Raw genomic sequence first — 21,083 nt, 5'->3', positions numbered from 1 at the left:
TTGCTGGCTCTTGTGTAAAGCTGTTACGTCGGGCGTTCCATTTTCACGATATTATCCTTTGGCATTTTCTCGTCTTTTTTTAATGATTTTAAAATTGCAAATATACGGCTTTTATGGGGACAAAAGGCAAAGTAACGTTTACTAGATTGTAGATGATTTTCCGCACGATGTGCTTCGTGTGCATCAGCATAGCATAAAAACTTTGGAGCAATATTTTTGTTTCTCGTTGTTAAAACAGGCTGATTCCCGGGGTTTTCAGCTGCACCATCAAACGCGATAACAACAAATTCTCAGGTTCGGGATCAATGGAGAAAAATGTACGGGCAAATTGTCAAAGCGACGGTTGCATTTTGATTCAATTTTTCTCCTAACTTGATTTCCAATCGCCTGAACGTAGAACATTTAAAATGAACCACCCAGTATACGGCAGCTGCACGACGCAACAGCTGACGCATATGTAGAAGCGAAATGCTTTGTAATTTCATTGTTTGCGCACGAACTCGCATCCGCGCTTGTGCGTTGCCGACCTACGTTTCGGTGAGACCGTGCACGCACCTATTCAATAATTAGACGACACAACGTAATGCGTCTTGAATAATTATTATACATCGAGTAGTTCTTATATTGTCGGTTGCGAGCAATTGTTTGTCAATTATAGAGATTTGTTCTAAGGAACCGCAATGACTCGCGAATCAACCCTTCTCTTTTCCTTTCCCTCTCTCTCTCTCTCTCTCTCTCTCCCTCTTTCTCTTTCGTCCTATAGATACGCGCGTATACGCAAAAGCCTGTGTAATTCGTATTGTTCCAGCTCGTTACCATTCTTTTTTTTTCCAAAGGAATTGATTCACCGAAACTCCGATTTAATTGTAAGCTTAATTAATTCCAACCAATGTTTGCCGAGCAATTCGATGTCAACTGATTAATAAAACCCTAATTGATACGTCGACCGAATTGGTACGTCGTGTTTATCGTTGCGTGTTTAATGAACAAGCTATTGGCGGATTACTTTGATTGGAAATGATGGAGCGTATGAACAAAGGGAGAAAATCGTGGCATTTGTTGCGCACGTTCGTACCTATCTGTCTCATTTACCATCATAACTGCGCCTCTTCAATTTTCACTCAAAAATGATCAACCTGTTCAACGAATCGCGATATTTTCATGCCATCTTTGTCACCAAAGTGGAGTCATCGATCGCTAAGTATGTACAAGGGAATATTCTGATGAATATTGTTCCAACTACTTTGTAAATACCAGACAATTATTCCATATATAGAATTATTCGTTTATCCTAACGATGTTTTCAGAAACTGCACGTATATAAACAGACCAAAATATATTATAATGTAGAATTATCAGAAACACGGTCCCAAAGAGAAATGCGTATTTGGTGGTACCCTGATTAACAAATTGAATACGTAGTATTTTAGATCAAAATATCCAATGTAACGACACATTTAATGATGTTTAAACTGTGCATTATGCAAATGTAATTACCGCTATTGCCACGAATCGACGAAAGGAAGATATTGTATAAAATGAAATTACAAGCAAATATTTATAATTCACTGTTCTTTAGAAAGCATCAACCATCGTGTACATAATTGAGCTTCCATTAAACAACAATTCTGCGCTGGCGAATAATTAACTATGCGTGTAACGAACCCGTAAACAATATTTCCATTCGCCATTATCCTGTTTGGCAACGGTTATACTTTGGCGTTTATTTAAAGGATAAATACCACCGACGAAATATCGATTTAGCTAAGTTCGCTGACCTTGTGATGAGAGGAATGGCCTGTGTGATTGGCGGAGGTGTGATTTCCGGCGGGAATAGATGCCAGGTCCTCGATGGTTAACTCCGCTAAGGCGTCGTTGCCACCGCTGCAACCGCCTAGCAAGCCGCCTGCGATGACGCCGCCACTTCCTGGACTGCTCCCGATGCAACCTCCATCCGACCTTACAACGTTTGCCGAGGGTCTCTTCTGCACCCTTCTCGAGGTCACCAGTTCTTTCACCCCTGACAATTCTCGCCTCGAACCACCCACGTATCTAAAAAAAAGCACGTGCGACTCTCGTTAATGTTTACGCTAAACGCCACACCGCTTTAAAAAATATTCAATTAAAAATTATGCCAAGTTTTGCTTCGTTTGCCCCTTTACGTATGTTGTCGTAATTCCTCGTAAACTTAAATAAACTTTGACGCGAGGTAACCACTTTTTTTTCTTGGGATTTCCAAGTTACCTAACAGTGCTTCTTTGTCGCGATAAATCTTATCTGATCGATATCTTTCTATAGATGTTAATAAATAAAATTTTCTTAGAAAAATAATTGCAGAGTACCTTGGCACCCAAGTACCGGAGTACCCACTGTAGGATAATTTATCCTTTGGAAGAAGATTTTCAAGCAACGAATAGACTAGTACCAGCTATATAGCAGAGCTTTTCTATTTAAAGACACACCGGATGAGTTAACGCGCGCAATATAAAAGCTGCATGTACCTAGACAACGACGAGCGTAGTTGGCTTTTTTGTAAGAAATCTCCGACAGAATGTTGCAGGCGGTTGAAAAAGCACCGTAGTTACCACGGCAGTATGAATCGTGTCAAACGAGGGAGGATTCGAATCGTATAGAAATTGCTCTATTAGCGAGATTAGATCCACGAGTCAATCCATTTGGCCGACAATGTCTGTCCTGCTAGCTGTTCTAAATCGATGTGACGCTGTCCGCACGTCCACCTCGTCCCCTTTGTGTCAGACGACTTTCGTGATTGTCGCCAATTAAAATTGCACAAAAACTTAACGAATCAACGTTTCCTTCTTGGCAACGTCGCGACCAGTAATCTGAAGGTAAACGCGTTGATTTATATATACCACGTTAAAACTTGACTCTGTACTCGTGGCATTTTAACAGTCTGTATAGGTCGCGTGATTTAACTCGAAACTCCAGCTATTATATGTAACGTAAGGAGGGAGAACATTGGCAAATTTTTCAGTTGAACTACGATGATTTATTAACGATAGCATCGTGTTCTTATGGTATGGTACTTAAAATACCAATGTGATTAGATGCGGATAAAGGAGGCAAGATGTTGAACAAAGAGAATAAAGAAATGAAATCAATAGCGGTTGTTAAGCTGACGTAAAAGATCTGGAGATTCTGCACGGCTGGGACGTTGACTAATTAGTTTATAAGTAGTATAAGTCGGTTGCTGAGCGTCCGATCGCAGGTGTGATACGTGTGTTTACTTTGCATTTAGACAAGTCTCCGAGCAACAAATTTGCTGATGCAAATCTTGGAAAGTCTCGTGGCTCGTGCGATTAATAATTCACGAATCACGCGCCTAGGATTAGGATTACTGTGCTTACGTGAGCGCACTGCTGTCGCAAGACTTTACCAACTAATGTGATTAACGCGTTCTGCTTCTAATAATGCTTTTCCGACATTTCTTTACAAGCTTTCCTCGACTAGCGTTTCTCTCATACCGTTGTAATTATCCGTGACGCTATACGCGTCACGTGAAACGTATTATAACTGTTTATTGTTTGAGATTTCGTAATCAATATACAATGCCGAACAGCAAGCTGTACATGTTGCATCGAACGATACAGAAATTTATTTTAAGTCCAATCGACTTTCTTCAAACCTGATCTTTATCGTTTTCAATACTTTATATCTGGCGTCAAATAAATTTAATTTAATCAAGATTAAGCTATCTTAAGCATTACGATCTAACGATAATCGAAGGTGACATGAAACTCGTTGTTCCATTTCGAACAAGAATATTCGTCGATGGTCTTGCATTATGAAAGAATTTATTTTAAATAATTGGGAAGAGCGCATGAATTACCAAAGAATTTAAAAAGTGAAGTCACGAAAAGTAAAAGTGTAGCGATGTTCTTTCGATATCTCTAAGGCGAGTTCCATCGAAAAGATCATATTCCCTTAAAGATAGATCGAAGGAAAGTAAAGGTAGAGAAAAGACGGCGAAAGTTACAGCTGTGTTCTCATCAACATTTCAAGATTTTCGTCCTTTCTTTCTTACCTTTCTTTTCGGTAAGATGCGATGGTTACAAAGAACGATCGTCTGGTCTCGATATTAACGACCCTTCGTAATAATATTATATCAATATTTTCGTACCGAGATAATTCGAACACGATGGCTGTTTTCTTAGTATCATAGCGATTCTCTTGTTATTCTTATGTTCATACAAATGTATAATGTACGGTTCTCCAAGTAGCGAGAACTACTCGAAGATATAGAGAAAATATAGACGGCACGGAAAAATCTATTCTATGGAATTATTGAAAAGTATAGCATCTCAATCGATGTCAAAGACAACTCGACGGGGCTATCGACGTTTACTTTCTTCGGAATAGGAGATCGAACGATTCTTCGAATATATTTTCATTCGCGTAAATTCGCCCATTTAACTTTTCATTCTCACTTTCTCGAGCGAATATCGTACAATTAAACTACCACCCTCCCGTCAAATTTTATATACTATCGTCATTTTCATTTTCTCAACTCACAAAACCGTGCAATATCCGGCACTTTACATGCAACGTTGCAAATAAAATATTCCATTCCGCTGTCTCGCGAATCGGACGGTAACCGGAAGGTCCGTGACAAAATAACACTCGTGACAGGTCATTCATCCCCTAAAACTTCCTAACCTTGACACCTGGACGCACCGATATCCGGTGATCAGGCCAGCGAAAAGGACGAAACGTTGAAACTCAGCGAGACAAAAGAAAATGTAAACGGAACGAAGGATTACCCTGAACTTGCGTCTCGGAAATCGTGGTTCACCTCCTCCGTATAGGACGTCACTCGGCAACGTTCTTAACGCGTACACTCCTCACGCGGCCGATGTTTCCGCGGAACATCACAATATTCCGGTTCGTTGGTTCGAAACCGGCCGACGGTGGTTGGTTTCGTGTGCGAATCCGGGAACGTGTAAATTGGGAGAAAATATGAATCAAAAAGTGTGGACGGGAACGTGGCGAAGAGTAGCCGGCTCCTCAGTCCCCGGAGAACTATCGCTAACCACGACTTCCCGTCGTTCGTGTACGTACGTACGTTTCGTTCGTTCTCGACGATGCTCCCCACCCCTCGCCACTACGCGCTACGCTACGGATAGGTCTCTCCCGTCAAACCGACCCCCGAGTGCAACCCTCCGCGCCCTTCTCAGCTGTCGCGCAAGAACCACCCTTGGTGGCGCCTTAAGCTGCCCTCTGCCAGGTTTAGCAACGTCGCCGGCAGATCGCACCAGCGAAACCGCCGCCGACGGATCGATCCACGTGACGTCACGCCGCCCACGCAAGCGTCGTGCCAATCTCACTCCGTATCGTCTCGCGACGACACGTCCTCGTCTTCATCTAGAATCTAGATACCGACTCACCACCAATTTTTTTCCTTACAGATAAACTTTCTCTACTGCGCCAACGTCTCCTTCCAGTTACTCGATCCGGTTTCTTCTTCTATTTCTACCTCTTTTTTGTTTTTCTTTATCATTTCTTTCTTTTTTTTTTTATTTTGGGATCAGAAATGAGACTCTTTCTGCGCAATGTTTCGAGTACAGCAGAACTCCGTTTGTACGTATACATTTGTCGGAGAACAAACAGTTGGTGTAATTGGACTTTGTATCAACGCTGATCCCTCCCATTATGAGCTTTTGCTCGTACGATAGAAATCCACAGTTTGGAATTTTTTATTGACAGTGGCGGGTTAAGTAAAAGTTTGTTTGATCAAAGGCGAATGAAAATTTCGTTGAAAGAGATGGAATTATATGGTAATGATCAAACGTATGCACGTCTACTCGCGGTTCCTTTTATTTGTCTTTAATCAGACGAACGATGACGATGAAATCGCGAACGTTGCACGTTATTCCGTGCAATTTTTACGCCAGTCTAGGATTCTGACGTATTCTAGCAGAGAATACTTCATAATCCGCATTACCATACAAAACCTAGACATCTCTGTTATGAATTATGCATCTAGGGAAAAAGTCTCAATCGCAGTTTCAATTTTAAATTCAAATGCTTCGAAAGCCGACCATTTAAATCAATACCGTATGAACACATATTATCCGGAAAGTTGCAATTCGTGATTTATGAAACAATTAGAAGGATTAAGTGTACCATTACAACCGGTCAAAGAGTTATAGTATTTCCGTGCGAAGTAATTTAGCGATCTATCAGGATAATTACATCGAACGCGTGGTTTAGCGCGTAAATTCGCCATGTTGGTGGATATTGGTTTCTACAAATCGTCGTCATTCGATGTTTTAATGATTTATACGTAAATAAGTGTATTCTATATCGATTTCAAATCGTTGTCGACAATTACCGACTCTGAACGTTTTAAAATTAGTAGAAGAAAAAAGGCGTTGCAAGTTGCAACGCATGGCGTCAAAATTTGGCGACACACGAATCCTCCGATCGTGCGCTTACCATTTTGTCAACCGAAAGGGACAATACGAAGCAACGTCTGCGAAAGACAAAGACGTTTATCTTTCTGTATACGTCTACGTCGAATGCCACGTCTCTTCTCGGTAGTTTAAATTGATTTCTCGCTTTGCTGCTTGTTTCAATCCATTATTCGATGCTAAAGCCGAACGTATTCTCTATTCTGTGCCTGCGATTCCTCGATAATTGTCTTGACATTTCAAACGGCAATCGTATTTACATACACCTGCTGAACATTGTTTGAAATGTACTGGCTAATTCTGTACTCACCGATTGCTCTACTTTTATTCGTCTTTTGGTTATTCGTTATTTCTACGAAATATTCTGTACGTCACAGTGACGATTTATTCGTCCACTTTCATATTGCATTATTCATGTAATTTTCACTCTTTTATCACATTACAATTTCACGTAGAATAAATTCTTTCTCCCATATTATGCTATTTGTAATAATTCTTACAGCGCATCCCATGCGCATCTCGTCGTTATATCGTTCCCTTTTAACGCTTTGAATTAATAGCACTTTATACGGTTTATGGATTACTGTGACAAAAGTCATAAATTTTTGTAGAGAAGGATCAGACGTACTAAAGAGATTTAACAGGGATAAAAGAGGAAGAACTAAGGGAAGAGTAAACATCATTTTCTCAATGTTTGATGATTGCAATTAGGAACACCTGGAGGGTTTAACCTCCACCTTGGCGAGTCAAAATTCCGTCGACTCTGTCTTCATCGCGTAAAGCCCGTAATTAAATAGAACGAGGAACCACATACCCACACATGGGAGCAGTAATCAAACTTGGAAACTGCATTAAGATAAAATTAAATAGAACCTCGACGGTATCCTAATTTCGTGTCAACTCTAGAATAAATATTGTATTTAAAAGTACCGTGAATGACGTGCAGAAAGCCAGCTCTCACCCCTTGCCTTATTTCCTGGCACGAATTTTCTTCGAACTCGTTAGTGGACTGCGGATTTTTACACAATTATGGGATATTTGAAAGCGGAAAATGCACAGGTTGCGCATAATACGCAAGAATATATAAAGTATCCTAAATATAGCACTCACTACGATATTCAGCAAATAAAATAAATTTTTGCTTATGCGGCTTCCACTTTTGGCCAGTTGTGGTCAGAAAAATTTGAATTTACGCGAATATTCGAAAACGGTCAAACGCAATTCTCCTCGGACACAATAAAAAAAGAAAAAAAAAGAAGTAAATACGAAGCTACAGAAGCGACAGTATTAGGTAGAAAAGAATTAAAGGCACGAATGCTAAGGGATAAGCGAAAGATAATGTTCTCTAGCATTGTTGAAGGATTCGTAATCGTTGGAATATGGCTCTCAGAACTCGCCTTCTTTGTTGTGCGCTCGCCCTGCTTTATGGGGTTCACGACGATGGTGGAAGGATATATAGAGGGTCGAGCCAGAAGACGGGGGCAAGTATATTGAATTTCCGAAAAGCGCGTTGGGTTTCAAGCGGATGATACGCGGCTTGCTTGTGCCAAACGAGTTAGCAAGCCTGGAGAGGGTCCATGATACGCCTCCGGCTGTTTGGCGTATTACGAAAACACTGCTGTTCCTGCGGCCTAGCGGCTATTCCGCTGGCCTACTACCAAGACTCGGGCGGGTGTCCTAAAGGTACCTTTCAACCTAACGACGAGCGATCCCTCGTATTCGTCTGTGCTTAGCGAAATTAAAGCGTAAGCGTGCTATTTTTCGCAAAGTGGCGATTGTTCGCCAAATAGGAAATAGGAACATCCGAATGATCTAATACGATTCGGTTATCGTATAATTTATTTTATAATAGGATTTCTTACAATTTCTTCGTTAGACGTCATTATTATGATCCATTTTATAATATACTGCCTTATAATTTCGACAAACGTCGTCGTCGCTGATGTAAGTAAGGATCGAACTGGAAATAACTATCGAGCATTCTGGTAGAAGGTGCACGGTCTAATTTTAACGAACGTATATTCGCAGCGAAGCTCTTTCGGTGTAAATAATTCTACGAACAAATTGCTAGACGGCCGTTTACACTAAACGAGCACGAGCGAATGCTTCTGTTCTCGGTCTATGTTTCTGCTTGTTTGGCTTGAACGTTACCTTCAGAACGTTCCGCAATACTCCGCAGTATTCCTGTTCGACGAGCGACTGTCGTTGGCCGAGTAAATTACCGTGGAAAATTGAAGCGTCCTAAAGTATCACGATACCAATCGAGAAGTTGAAATAGTAAACGGTATGATGACAGAGTAAAGAAACGATCGTTTCAGTCCGAGAGGATAGGAAATTTCATACAGAATGTAGTAAAATAAATAGAATCAAATACTCTAGCTTTAGAATCATCGATAAATGGTGCTACGATCTTAACTATGAAACAAGCTGAAACTGAAATACATCTATGGCATATAAATTTTCTTTTTTATTAGACTAGTTTACGCGTGATAAAAGCCTAAGCATCTTTTTATTGCTACAACTGCAATAATACTCGTTCCGTTTGAAATGGCATTTTATCCATTTATAACAAATTGTAACAAATTGTAACGAATTGCATCGATCGAACAATTTGTCTCTATTATCGGAAAATGAATCGAACGACTGCCGATAATACGTTTTTCGCCTAGGTCGCATGTACTGTATAGCCATACAAGTGTCTGGATCGTGTCGAGGTTTCGAATATCGGTACAGAGGGCAAATTGCCACGGGGCACGGCTCTATGGATGCGCGCTTTAAATTCAAGGCGTTTCTCGATATAATCGGGATAATCCACTCGAAGTCACTCTAGGTGGAACGTTCACTGAGTTCTTTTTTCCTCTTTTTTCACCCGACCTAACTGTTTCGTGTCACCGCTTTTCTTATAAAATGGAAACCTAAGAATCGAACAGGTTCGGAAAGAAAGGACACAATCCAGTAGTTCTCCAAAGAATTGTATGTTCATTGGACGTTATAGCGTATACTGAAATTGGAAACTGTCTGTATTCTAAATTAATATAGAAACGATTTTGTGGATTGGATGAGACGGAGATATGAATATTTCATTATACTTTGGTTGCTAGTAGTCTATGAAGGACTTACAAGTTTCTATTGTTACGTCTATAGAGTTCAGTGGCTCGCTAAGTGAAATGGGGAAAATCCCCTCGATCTGCTAGCAATATGTTAACGAAGGTCCTTACGTGCGCAGGGATGCGATATGAATGAATCGATGGATTCTGATTATGTAAAAATCTCTATGGAATATAATTCTAAAAGTATTAATATTCGAAGCAACTTTCGCCAAGATTGTCAATGCGATACGTGATATTCGTACAAAATTACGAGTATGACGCTAGAACATTTCCGTTATGATTATTCTCGTCGCATGGAACGCATCGCAATCGTTAACTCGCTGTTTCCTCGCTATTATCGATACAACCGGAGTTTCCTTACGAACGATGGCCGTGTCCTATATTCCTGCGAAAATTGCAGTAGAATTTCTTATCTGCCGGACCGAGTTGTAATATAGGGCGTTCGCGAGAAATTATTGTCGTTCGTCCAATACACTTTACATGGACGACACGTTCGAAGGAAATCAAATGAGATTGAATAGTCGAACGAGCTGGATAAAACGACCTACGCTTCAATGAGATTCTATTCGACCGAGACGAATCCAAACTCAATGCGGTGAATCTAATCGAAATGATCACCACTGACCCATTTCCGCTTTTTTTCTCCATTGCCAATTCTCCTCTGCTTCCAGTCAAATTTTCTTTCCATCCTTCGACACTTCTGTCGCAACGAAATTCTCCGATTTTGATTGGTTTATTGGAATTATCTGATAACCAAATATTTTAAGCGTTTCGGACGTTTTAAGGATACTTTGATTTTCTTAAAGTTTAATGAACTTTGACTTTTACTTTTCCTTCGGCGAATGTTAATAACACGAATCTCACCAACTTATTACGCGTTCGTAATTACGTGAACGTAATTTAGATACAGACACTTTCGAAACGGTCTGAAATTAACAGAAAACTAGTGGATTTTCAGGTAAGGTAACTCGATGAGAGACTAGAAGAATGGATAAAAGTGAAGCATAGAAAAGTTAATTAACCAGCATCTCGGCAAGGCTTTCTTAATTCAATCGAAGCAACCAAAGATAACCGTGCTAAGCTGCGAAGAGCTGAGTAATTGGAGGCCCGTACGAAATTAGCCCCTGCAAATTTCGTCTAATTAAAGGCCGTTAGTAGTAGCATCGCTACTTGGTGCATGCCGTATTAAGTCTGATTCAGGCATCGTTAATCTACTTCGCCAAATGATACGCGCTAGAATAACTTAATATTACTTAAGTATCTCCCTGATGTTTCAAATGAAATTAGCAATCGTTTCCACAATTGTATTGTAAGGTAATAAATAGTTGGGTAAAAAGAATCGTTTTTTCGCTAATTAGCTACAATTAGCTATATGTAAGGATTTTGTTCGAATTTTGTACAAATGTGGTGAAAAACTAAATTATATGTTTAGAGGTTGATTTACGTTTTCTTAAATAAATCGCGAGTAGAGAACGATTGAATACGAGCAATGAAAATTTGCAAACAATTTCTTGAAAAACGGCAACGCTTTGTCCGCTAATAAAATTATATTCATCGGTTAGAATCCACAATTGGGCCCACGTGCGCTGACAAATCTGGCGGCTTACATTTTACGTTCATGGGGGAACTATGACTCACTCGACGTGCCATTGAAACACGTGCACCAAGAAGCAACAAGATGCCCTCGTGGAAATAAATGGACAAAACACGTATAACGTAGCGTGCTTTGTCTTCGAGACTTTTCAGGCGATTTGAAATCTTTTCATCTTCCTTGCATCAGAGGATGTTATTTTACAAGTTAAAAGTTACTAAAAGTAAACAAAAAATAAACACTGTGAAGTTGGATTTTTAATAAGAAATAAGTACAATCTCGAGCCGACTTAAGTGAAACCGAATGATAGATTAGCGAAGTATGTATTGCTTCTCAGCGGTAATCCGTAAATTTCGTTTAACTGCTTTTTAACTAAAATTTAATTTCAACTAATTTAGACAGTCGAATAAACGTAATCGAAATATTTAGATAAAAATGAACGTTTCTATAAACTTACCTCTCGTGATCGTGGCCGTAAGACGGATTGATTCTGCGTGCGTACAACGAAGCACCGCCCTCGGACATGTAACCATCGCACAAGTCGGATATAGTTCTACTACCAACGGTCATGCCACCTCGAAGAACCTCCCCGTCGCTCAGATAACCGGAGGCGACGTCGATGTCCGCGTAATCGTGACCGACATGATGATGAGAAGAAGAATGAAGAATCGTGTACTGTCGCGCTGTTGTTCTGCTTGGTAAGGTCTGAAGGGCCCTTGCACCCGGCGTGTAACCGCGAAGTAGAGGCTGCATAGGCTTCACTGTCATCTCCGCTTCGTCATCACCCATAGAACCTCCACCGCACGTTGAACTTTCTGACAAAACCTATAAAATAGACTAAATTAACGCCTGATCCTGCATTTAACATTCATCTTAGATATTTAGCAATTAAAGGATGATTTGCATTACGCTAACTATGCAAAGTTTATCAGCAGCCGTATATAATACCTAATTACTCAACAATTTCACAGCAGGTGTTTTGGGCTACATTGGCGGACACGCGACTTTTCGTTTAAAGACCCCTTATTCTTTCTGTTGTGTTCTCTTTAAAATTTATTACATTTTCTTTGAAACATACAACATCTTTCTGGCATATCTCTATTTTTTCCCCGATAACGCTTGTTTCATCCCGCAATAATTTTGTGCGAATTGTACACTATCACAGCAAAGACGAGTCCTTGCAATCGTTTGTCTAAAATCGCTGACAGTCAAATACTTGCCGCCTATCGCTTGCTATCACCCGCCATAAAAGCGTCAAGTAATATTTTACCGAAGTTAAATACATCGTTCGTCCGAGGAATACGTATCGACGTATCGACGTGTTACTGACCTTCTCCATTTGTTCGAAGGTTGTGTCAATTTTCCTGTTAGGTATGGTTTTGATTTCGCTGCCGCTTTCGCTGCTGGGCCTATAAATAACGCTGCTGTCGCTGGAATTACTCTGACCAGTACTATTAGAATTACTATGAGAGCTCTCGGACATCAGATCGGAGATACTTGGCATTGGTGACACCATTGCAACCGTGTTCGGATCGAGCTTACGATGCAAAGCGTCTGCCTTTAATTTTGTGGGCGTCGGTGCGCCTGGCATGTTGTTTTCCTTCGGTGGTTTCGAAGTGCCTTTCACCAAGGCCGTGGGCTTTGGAATGCTGGAACCTGGGCTCCCGGAAGCGCCCAAGGTTGAACCTTGCAGTGGACTATTAAGAACCGGTGGCTGCTTATTCGCTCCAAAATTTAGCGCGTTCGAAACTTGCCCGTGAGGAGGAACGTTAACGTGAGTCGTTGCAGCAGCTGCCGGGTTCTCTTGAATGCTTGCCATTTTTACATCCATCGGTGCTTCCGGGCTGTTGCGAGGAGAAACGGGCGGCGTTTGCTTTCCATTTATCCTTTCTGTCTCGTGTACTTCGTTTGGAATTCGAGCTTTCACGGGCAGGCTCGTATTTTGTTGCTTCGACGGACTGCTATTTTCCACGGGTGCCGCTTGATTATTCGTCAATACGTTCTCACCGATCTCCTTTTGCTTCTCGACCGTCGACTTTTGGTCGCACAAATTCGCTTGGTTCATAGACAACGTGTGATCGATCGTAGAACTATTCTCGTTGATGATGACGATTTCTTCGTGCTCAGTCTGCTTGATCATTCCATTCGTATTGCTCAATAATACCTTCTGCGCTAGAACGTCCTTGTTCAATCCGTTCGGCGGAACCTTCATATTTTGCAGATGAACTTTCGTGTCGGGTATCTTGGCTGGCAGCTCCATTTTGGGTCTGGGCGACTGTTTCGACGAGTCGTTCTTCAAGCTGCCAAAGTTCTTCGCGTCTTGCGGAGCGATTTGCTTAGGAGGCATCAACACGGAAGGATTCGGTTTCTGCAGTTGACTGCTAGGCTGTTGCTTCAGCAGATCGTGGAGATTCGAGGACTTTTTGTCCACGGCCGGTTTGGCCGCCACGCCACCGATTTTACTGATCGGCTTGACATCTTCCAAGGGCGGATTATAGCCGACCAATTTATCAGGTGCACCCTTTGTCCGCGCTATTTTACTTTGAGCTTTGCTCTGCTCTTTCCTCACCGTCTTCGGGCTCGCTTGTTTCGCCGGCTTGGTCGATTGCAGCTTCGATTTCAGCGCGCGACTCTTGGGCGACTCCACTTGCAATTTGCTCTGATCGCACAGCGACGTCGAGCTATCGGAGTGTTCCGATCTCGCCGAGGAAAAGCCGGAAGAACTGGATGTACGTTTCGACACGCCGGACGAAGCTTTACCGCGATCTTGATTCTTCTCTTTGTTGTTGAAGAGCTTGAATTTGTCTAAGACGGAGTTCTTGTTTTGCTGGGTGGGAGCACCCGTGGTGGCGTACGGCGATTGTTGAGCAGTCCTTACGCCGCTGGGTTTGCCCACTGTAGACGTTCGAGGGCTGAAACGATTTATTGTTCGATGATTAGTTCTTCGATGCCATTATTACGATTGTGAGAAATAGCAAATAATACGAACGACGCAACGATAGGAAAATATTATCGAGTCTACAATATGCTCGATAACAAATGGTAAACAGTTTAACGATTGTGTTTCTGCAAGGAAAGATATGATGAAAAGAAATTGGGAAAATGAAGGATAAAAGGTATATATATATGTCGGAGAAGCGTTATGATTCGAGCTGGGGTTAGGGGCGTGAAAGGAACCTTCGTTGTGATTAGACATTGTCCTTATGCAACAGAGAAGATATTGACTAGAGCAAGTATGATTGTTACAGATATCGACAAGTAACTGTGGTAATTAGATACTCGAGACGCTAATGGCAATGATCCTAGGTTCGATAACGAATTCGCGGTCAACGGGATAGTAGACGTATGCTCTCACAAAATCTAAGCCCGACCCTTGGTTAACACATCGCGAAGACGTTATTCCTTTTTCGTTAATAAAGTCGCGAGCAGGAATGAATTTTCGTTGCGATGATGCCACCGAGGAAAACTATGACGGGGTGTGCCCAAGGGCACGAGATCATCGGATTCATGGAGAAAGCCTCCGTTCGGAAAGTGAGGGAAATTGACGTTGCTGTTAATTGGTCAATCTCCACGTCCGCGGTTAGAAAAGGACGCTAGGTGCCCTTGAGGGGAGAGTTGTTAATGAGGAGCGTCGTTCAAGAGAAAGTAGGTTTCCCCGATATTCCCGTAATTGGGACAAAGACTGTTTTCTGTTTGAAGGACTTGTAATTAACTAAATCTTAAGATTTACAACGGGTCCTCAGGCTAGCTGAACATGCACTGCGGAAACGCATCGGCATCTGGCGACCACCTTACCCGGCGAATAAGGTCTTTGTTAAACAAACGTTCATCCCTTGACCGCGGCTACGTTGGCGACTGGTTGTCGCCTCGATCCCAAGCTCATTGTCACGGATCCCAAATAAGTACACTCAGGTTGAATGATAATTGTTTAATTACGGCTACGGTAGAATCTAAATTGCAGTATTACGGGATTTTCCCAAGGTTCCCAAGGAAGGCTCCGGTGTTCTTTCATCTCCGACATATATATATATATATATTTTTGTATAACGTTAAGTTCTTTACCTCTTACAATTCTTCGTTACAACGTGTAAGGTTTTCTATGCATTTAAATTATAACATTATACACATATATCTTCTTTTAATATTTTTCATCAAGAGGAAATCCGATAAATGGAAAAAGGACGTGCAGAATTGATTTTTTATTATTACGCCATTTTTTATTCAAATTGAAATTTATATACATTTTACCGTCATTTGATTATCGAAACGTATTCGATTGATATTTTGGTTTTATTAACGAAATAAAGCTTTGAAACTGAATATCTTAAAACGTAATTTTGCCATAAACGTCCTTATTTCTTAAAACCCTTCAAATCTAAGTCTCGCGTAAATCATAGTTGTGTGTCTATTCTAATTTATAAAACTAAAAATGAAACAGAAATATACCGTATAAATTTTTATTTTGGTCCCAGAGAAGCTCCTGTCAACGAATTAGAGAACTACAACCTGTCAAATTCTAACAGTCGGATAAATATCCGAAGCGAGCGTGCAACCTGCTGTATCACAGAAATGGTGTATCACCGCTTTTAGAAAATAGAATAGAAATCGGGGCACAATTGCGGGATCGGTATACCAAGTGTTAAAAATAGCTCGTTGCTGGCGCACGGTCCGCGATCACGAACGTGAATTTCAGCCCCTACCGCTTCGTCCAGAGAAAAGAAAACGATACTGACATACGAAGAGCGGTAGAGAGGGAATAAGAGAAAAAGAAAAGACAGAAAGGCTCGTCGATGGCGAAGGTTTGTGCGGTCAACGATGGATCGCCGTGAACGTCGAAGCCAACGAAGCGTCAAAGCCCGAGAGAACGGGTCGGATTCTCTCGCACGCGTCCGGCAAAGAAAGGTGCATCGAGAATGCGACCGGCCTGTCTGTATTAGGATTCGAAAAGAGGGATTCTTCTAAAAGAAGAGAGTCCGCGATAAATCTGACCGAGAAGGGGCTCGATTGCTTCACGCATGACCGCCGCTTACGCCCGAGCCTTCTCGCCCTTTCACCAGCCATTGGTCATTGCCACATTGTTTATTCTTGTTACTCGTTTTCTCGGTCATTCGCGGTTAAGCGGGATGGATTTCGGCCAGACGATTCTCGTGGTTCTCCTGACGCTTCCGTTCCGAGGTGTATACCCCGCTACGACTTGCTTTGCTGTGCAAAATCTGCGCAGGGGTATTTACATATTTTGCGATAGACTTTTTAAGCTTCTGTGATTTATTATTCCGTTCATTTGATAGTCTCAAGGAGATTGATATTTTATGAACGCAATGCATATGAAGGGCGATACAAACCACGCGAAAATAAGGAAAGTAGATTATTTTACTACTTGCATATTTGAGAAAAAAAAGATCCAAGTAAATGATTAGGAGTATGAAGCAATATAGAATATCGACCTACGTGGTTTAGTGTTTTGTGATTTTTTTTTTTAATCTACCTTTTTAATTTTTCCAATATTTTACGATTCTTTTTACAGTCGGGCATTTGCTCTTTATTATGTCTTTGTTTCTTAAGAGGTCATTTTTTATAAGCTTGATGATTCAATAAAATCGAAAGACGATATAATTCACTTGAAATTAAGAAAATTTTATGTGATCGTTTCCCCGGCATCGAATTGAAAAAGACAGAAGCAAATAGGGCGTATTAAATTTGAGGATTCCTACCTAAACTCCTAAAAACCGGAAATGAAACAAACAATACATAAATAGGTATTATAGGTAACCACTCGACATTCTCTTCGTCAATGGTTAATTAACCACATTGGTAATTCGGTTTTATGATTAAAAAATCGAGCTATTGAATTACCTTTCCTTCTTACAACAGTCTCGAGGTATACGACGTCCTAATTAAAGTTGATAAAGATACGTCGGTCTGCTTTTTATTAATAGCTCGGTCCGTATAAATACGGCGTGGGTACAAGGAGTTAAGATTATTAAGATATCAAATTACGCTCGTTGCACGGCAAAAATTACACCAACAGAGGTCCTGTGGTGTACCACTTGAGAGTAACGAAACTTATTCGACGTTTCCTTTATTAGCCATTCGCGTTGCAGCACCGTATCATTAGAGGTCTTCCTCTTTAATATCGTTCCCGATACCTCTGCCGGCACCATTCTCCTTTCTCCCATTGTTTCTCAGACGCTCATATCTACAGCACGCGTTTCCACGAAACGGCAGGGTCGAATGCAAATTCGGCAGTTTCTCTTCCCAAGGCTTGGCCCAAAAACAAGCGCCTTGCTGCCTGTTAATTTTCGCAAAAAGTGCTTCACCGCTTCGGGACACCTTTGGCCATTCTCTATCGATCGAAATTGCAGTAAGAAGCAAGAACATCTGGTCATCGATGTTTTCTTAGGATTTAAAAATCGTCAGGTTGCGATCCATTTTATTCTTAGAGGGATTATGGTATATTGAAGTTTGAGGATTTAATATATTAAATTAGTCTCTATCTATTGAAACGTATGTAATCAGAGATCTTAATGTATAAAATTTGCCGATCCTTTGTCAATGGAAGAAGTAAATTGTCTCAACATTCAAATATAGCGAAGTTGTATTTCCTTGGGAAGGTATTATGACATTTAAATCGTAGTAATTAGTACACAAAATTCATCTATACTTTATCAGTCGAAAAAGAAGCAGTAAGAAATTATAAACATGTAGTCTCGATGATTTCTTATAATTTAAAAGTCACGAGATTGTAAATTTAACCTTTCTAAAGTCGTTATAACAAATATTTATGATTAAAAGATTCGTTCATCTTCTATCGATTGAATATTTAATTAAGCTTAAGAAGCTGGTGCTTTTTTTAGGACTTAGAAATTATAAGCCTGATATGTTCTTGTTCCTAAAGTCCTTCAGATACTTATATTATACATTAATGCATAAAATTGATATAAATCTGCGCAGGCGATTTCTTTAAAAGCATGAAACGAACGAGGGGGTTGGTATCTTGTCTAGTACGAATTTATCGCCCAGAGAAAATTCACGCAAATATTCCGGAGCAGTTCATCAAACACACGATAGCTTTTACATTCGAGGATTCTGCGAGTGTTCCAACTTCCCCGTTTACCCTAAATTCGATTTAATTTATTCCCTCGCACGCAACCGTCGCGCTAAATAAATTATCCTAGGGCGTACGAGTCGAACAGCGGAAAACGTGCCTAACGCTGCTTATTATTTATTAATTGAACGTCTCCAAAGTACAGCTGTCTCGTCCAAAAATTTATACTCATAGGCCACAAATTTTACTCAAGCTCTTTTATTTCCTTTCGAAGATTCGTTCTAATTTATTTCTCTGCCGTTCGTATTTGCGGGGGAAAAATTGGGAACGTAAATCGAAGCATACCTCTGTAAATACGATAAATCCTCGAAACCGATACGTGAAATCCTGGCAAGAACATTGCTGTCTAAAAAAGAAAGAAAGAAATTCACTAACCGCTAGGAAAACAACAGACCGAAATTTATTCCTCTTTACGTCCACACGGTAGCTTTAATCTAATCAGCCGCGGTCTATTGGCGTCGATCACGTGGATCCGATCGATATAAGCATCCTTCTAGCCATAACCAAGCACGGTCCACGATTTCAATCTAGCCTGCTGTGATATCCGTTGAAAAAAGAGGCAAATCGTCGAGCATAGCGTCGAAGGGATGAGGAAAATAGGACGGCAGACGATATAAGTGGATGAAACGAAGGCAAAGTCGATGGATCTGCTGGGAAGATAGCAAGGCAAAGGTTAAAGCACAAGGATATAGACGAAGGACAACAAGTAGAGAGAAATCGGACTGATATTCCGAAAAGATGACACAAGACGAAGTTGAAGGAAGTGGCTGAGATTGGAGATTTGCAACGATGGATTCGATATGACGGAGATCAAAATTTTGACTGTTCTCTTTATTTACGATTCAGTTTCACCGGAGCTTTCTCCTTGATTTTCTTTGTTCCATTTTCCCTGTAGCGTAATCTTTCATTCTCTTTTGAAGAGTTCTTTACTAGTACTAGTAGTAGTAGTAGTAGTAGTAGTAGTAGTAGTAGTAGTAGCGAAATCTTACTTTCGTCCTTTTCATCGAGTTTCATATGTTACATAACGTCGTAGAATCAACTTACGAACTACATAGGATTACTTTCAGAACTACATAGAACTACACAGTTTGAAAAATATTCGAAGAATACCTTGCACCAAGAATAGCTGAAACGCTTGGTTTCTTGATTCGTTGGTATGGAATCTTTTTCTTTTAGCAATTAAAAGGCAAGTTTAAAAATAGGAAACCTCAAAATTCTGGGATAAATATATAAATATCTTCCTTTATCAAACATATTGAGAACCAACCTTTAACATTTTCACGTCAACCGTTTCTAAATCTGACAAGACAATCACTACCTGGAATTTGGAAAAAGTGAACATTGCTGGAATTTAGGAAGAAACTACAACGGTCTTATTCCAAGAATTTTTCAATTTCGAAACTGATAATTCTTATAGATCTGAAACAATGGAACTAATCGTTCATCGAGAAACTAGATTGAATCATATAAAATTATTTATTATCTTTCGTACCTTATTTCTCGTCTCATTCGTTATATCTTCAAAGTAATCATTAAACTAATCTTTTATTATATTTTCGATATAAAAGGACACTTATACTGCCGTAAGTCGCAAGACTACGAACAATCGTATTTATATAAAAAATAAGATTTACCAGTTTATCGACGGATCATCTTCATCTTCATCTAATTTTCTTTCTCGCGTGTATTTCAAAAGACAGAAACTACCATAGAGTTAAAACTTTATTCGACCAAAACAAAACTTCATATGAACCGATGAATAGGATCAGAAAACGAGGAGATCGCCCTTCGAAACCGCGAAATCCAGTGGTGGCGTGAGCCTTGAAAGATTGTTCCGAATCCATTCAGATTGCGTGGTCTGATGGTAAAGCGACGAGACAGAGGTCGAGAACTAATACACTTTTGCTTCACCCTTTTGCTACGATGTTCGTATTTCCCGGCGCGGGAAGAAGGTTGTGAGACAAGCTCCTAAAGATAACTAGATAACTCGTTTTCGGGCTGGCATTCAAACGTCCTCATTTCCAAAAGGTGAGCAGCGCGCTTATTCGCCCCTCTTTCTCTTTTCCTATATCCGAACAGATCCAAACTTTTCTGCAAGACGAGAACCTGGATCGTACTGGAGTGCTTTCTACCTGTTCGTTCGAGTTCTCGTTTTCGCCGGTGCAGTTGGTCGAGGGAACGTGTACAAGGTTGCCCATTATCGTTTCTCACTTTAGTCGCAATTCTCCGTTTTATCGTTCCGGGGCGAACAGGCCATCGTGGATGGCGAACTTCCGTTGGAAAATGTCGCGCAGGAATGCCGGGTCCGAGTTGGCACCCCTCTTCCGGAAGTCGATCTCGTGGCACGTAGCTATCTTGGAAAAGTAATGCTCGCGCGGAACATGGATGACCAGTCACTCGTTTGCCTGTTATATAGTGCGAGAGAACAGTTGGAACGTACGACAGTCCTATGGCAAAGTGAATTATGCTTGCGTCTAAAAAATGTTATCGGCTTGTGTTATGTCTGTTTCTTACGTGGAAAATTAAAATCCTGTCTCTACTATTTCAATAAAACTTTCGTAACTACTCTTCTTTAATTTTCTGCAAGAAAGTTCAACATTTCGTGAAATTAAAATAAATTTTCGATTAATTGGACCAGAAATCGTAACACAGATATACTTGTTCGTCGAAAGTTTTTACAAGTTTGGATAGAACTATTACAATCTAACTAAACTGTATCTAGATGTAATTGTGTGCTAATGTTTCACATGATAGAAACATCCTAGAAATTGTTCGATCTAAGAAGCTATGAATTTGTATTATAATAATAATTAAAGAGATAATATGAAACTGTTATCGTTTTTTTT

The 21,083-nt window shown here is 40.5% G+C and overlaps 1 protein-coding gene across 1 annotated transcript; it reads right to left on the bottom strand.

The window, feature by feature from the left end:
• Window positions 1-1,734: 1,734 nt before the first annotated feature.
• LOC122568125 (protein sickie-like) lies at window positions 1,735-14,962 on the bottom strand. The gene is made up of 4 exons (XM_043727504.1): window positions 14,928-14,962; window positions 12,463-14,044; window positions 11,590-11,957; window positions 1,735-2,052 (listed from the first exon to the last, which is right to left on the bottom strand). Exons 1-4 carry the CDS (start codon window positions 14,960-14,962, stop codon window positions 1,761-1,763), a joined length of 2,277 nt encoding a protein of 758 aa, XP_043583439.1. The 3' UTR covers window positions 1,735-1,760.
• Between the last annotated feature and the right edge of the window lie 6,121 nt (window positions 14,963-21,083).

The sequence above is a fragment of the Bombus pyrosoma genome, linkage group LG1 (assembly GCF_014825855.1).
Source record: "Bombus pyrosoma isolate SC7728 linkage group LG1, ASM1482585v1, whole genome shotgun sequence".
Taxonomy (NCBI): domain Eukaryota; kingdom Metazoa; phylum Arthropoda; class Insecta; order Hymenoptera; family Apidae; genus Bombus; species Bombus pyrosoma.
This window is presented reverse-complemented; position numbering and strand designations above follow the sequence as displayed.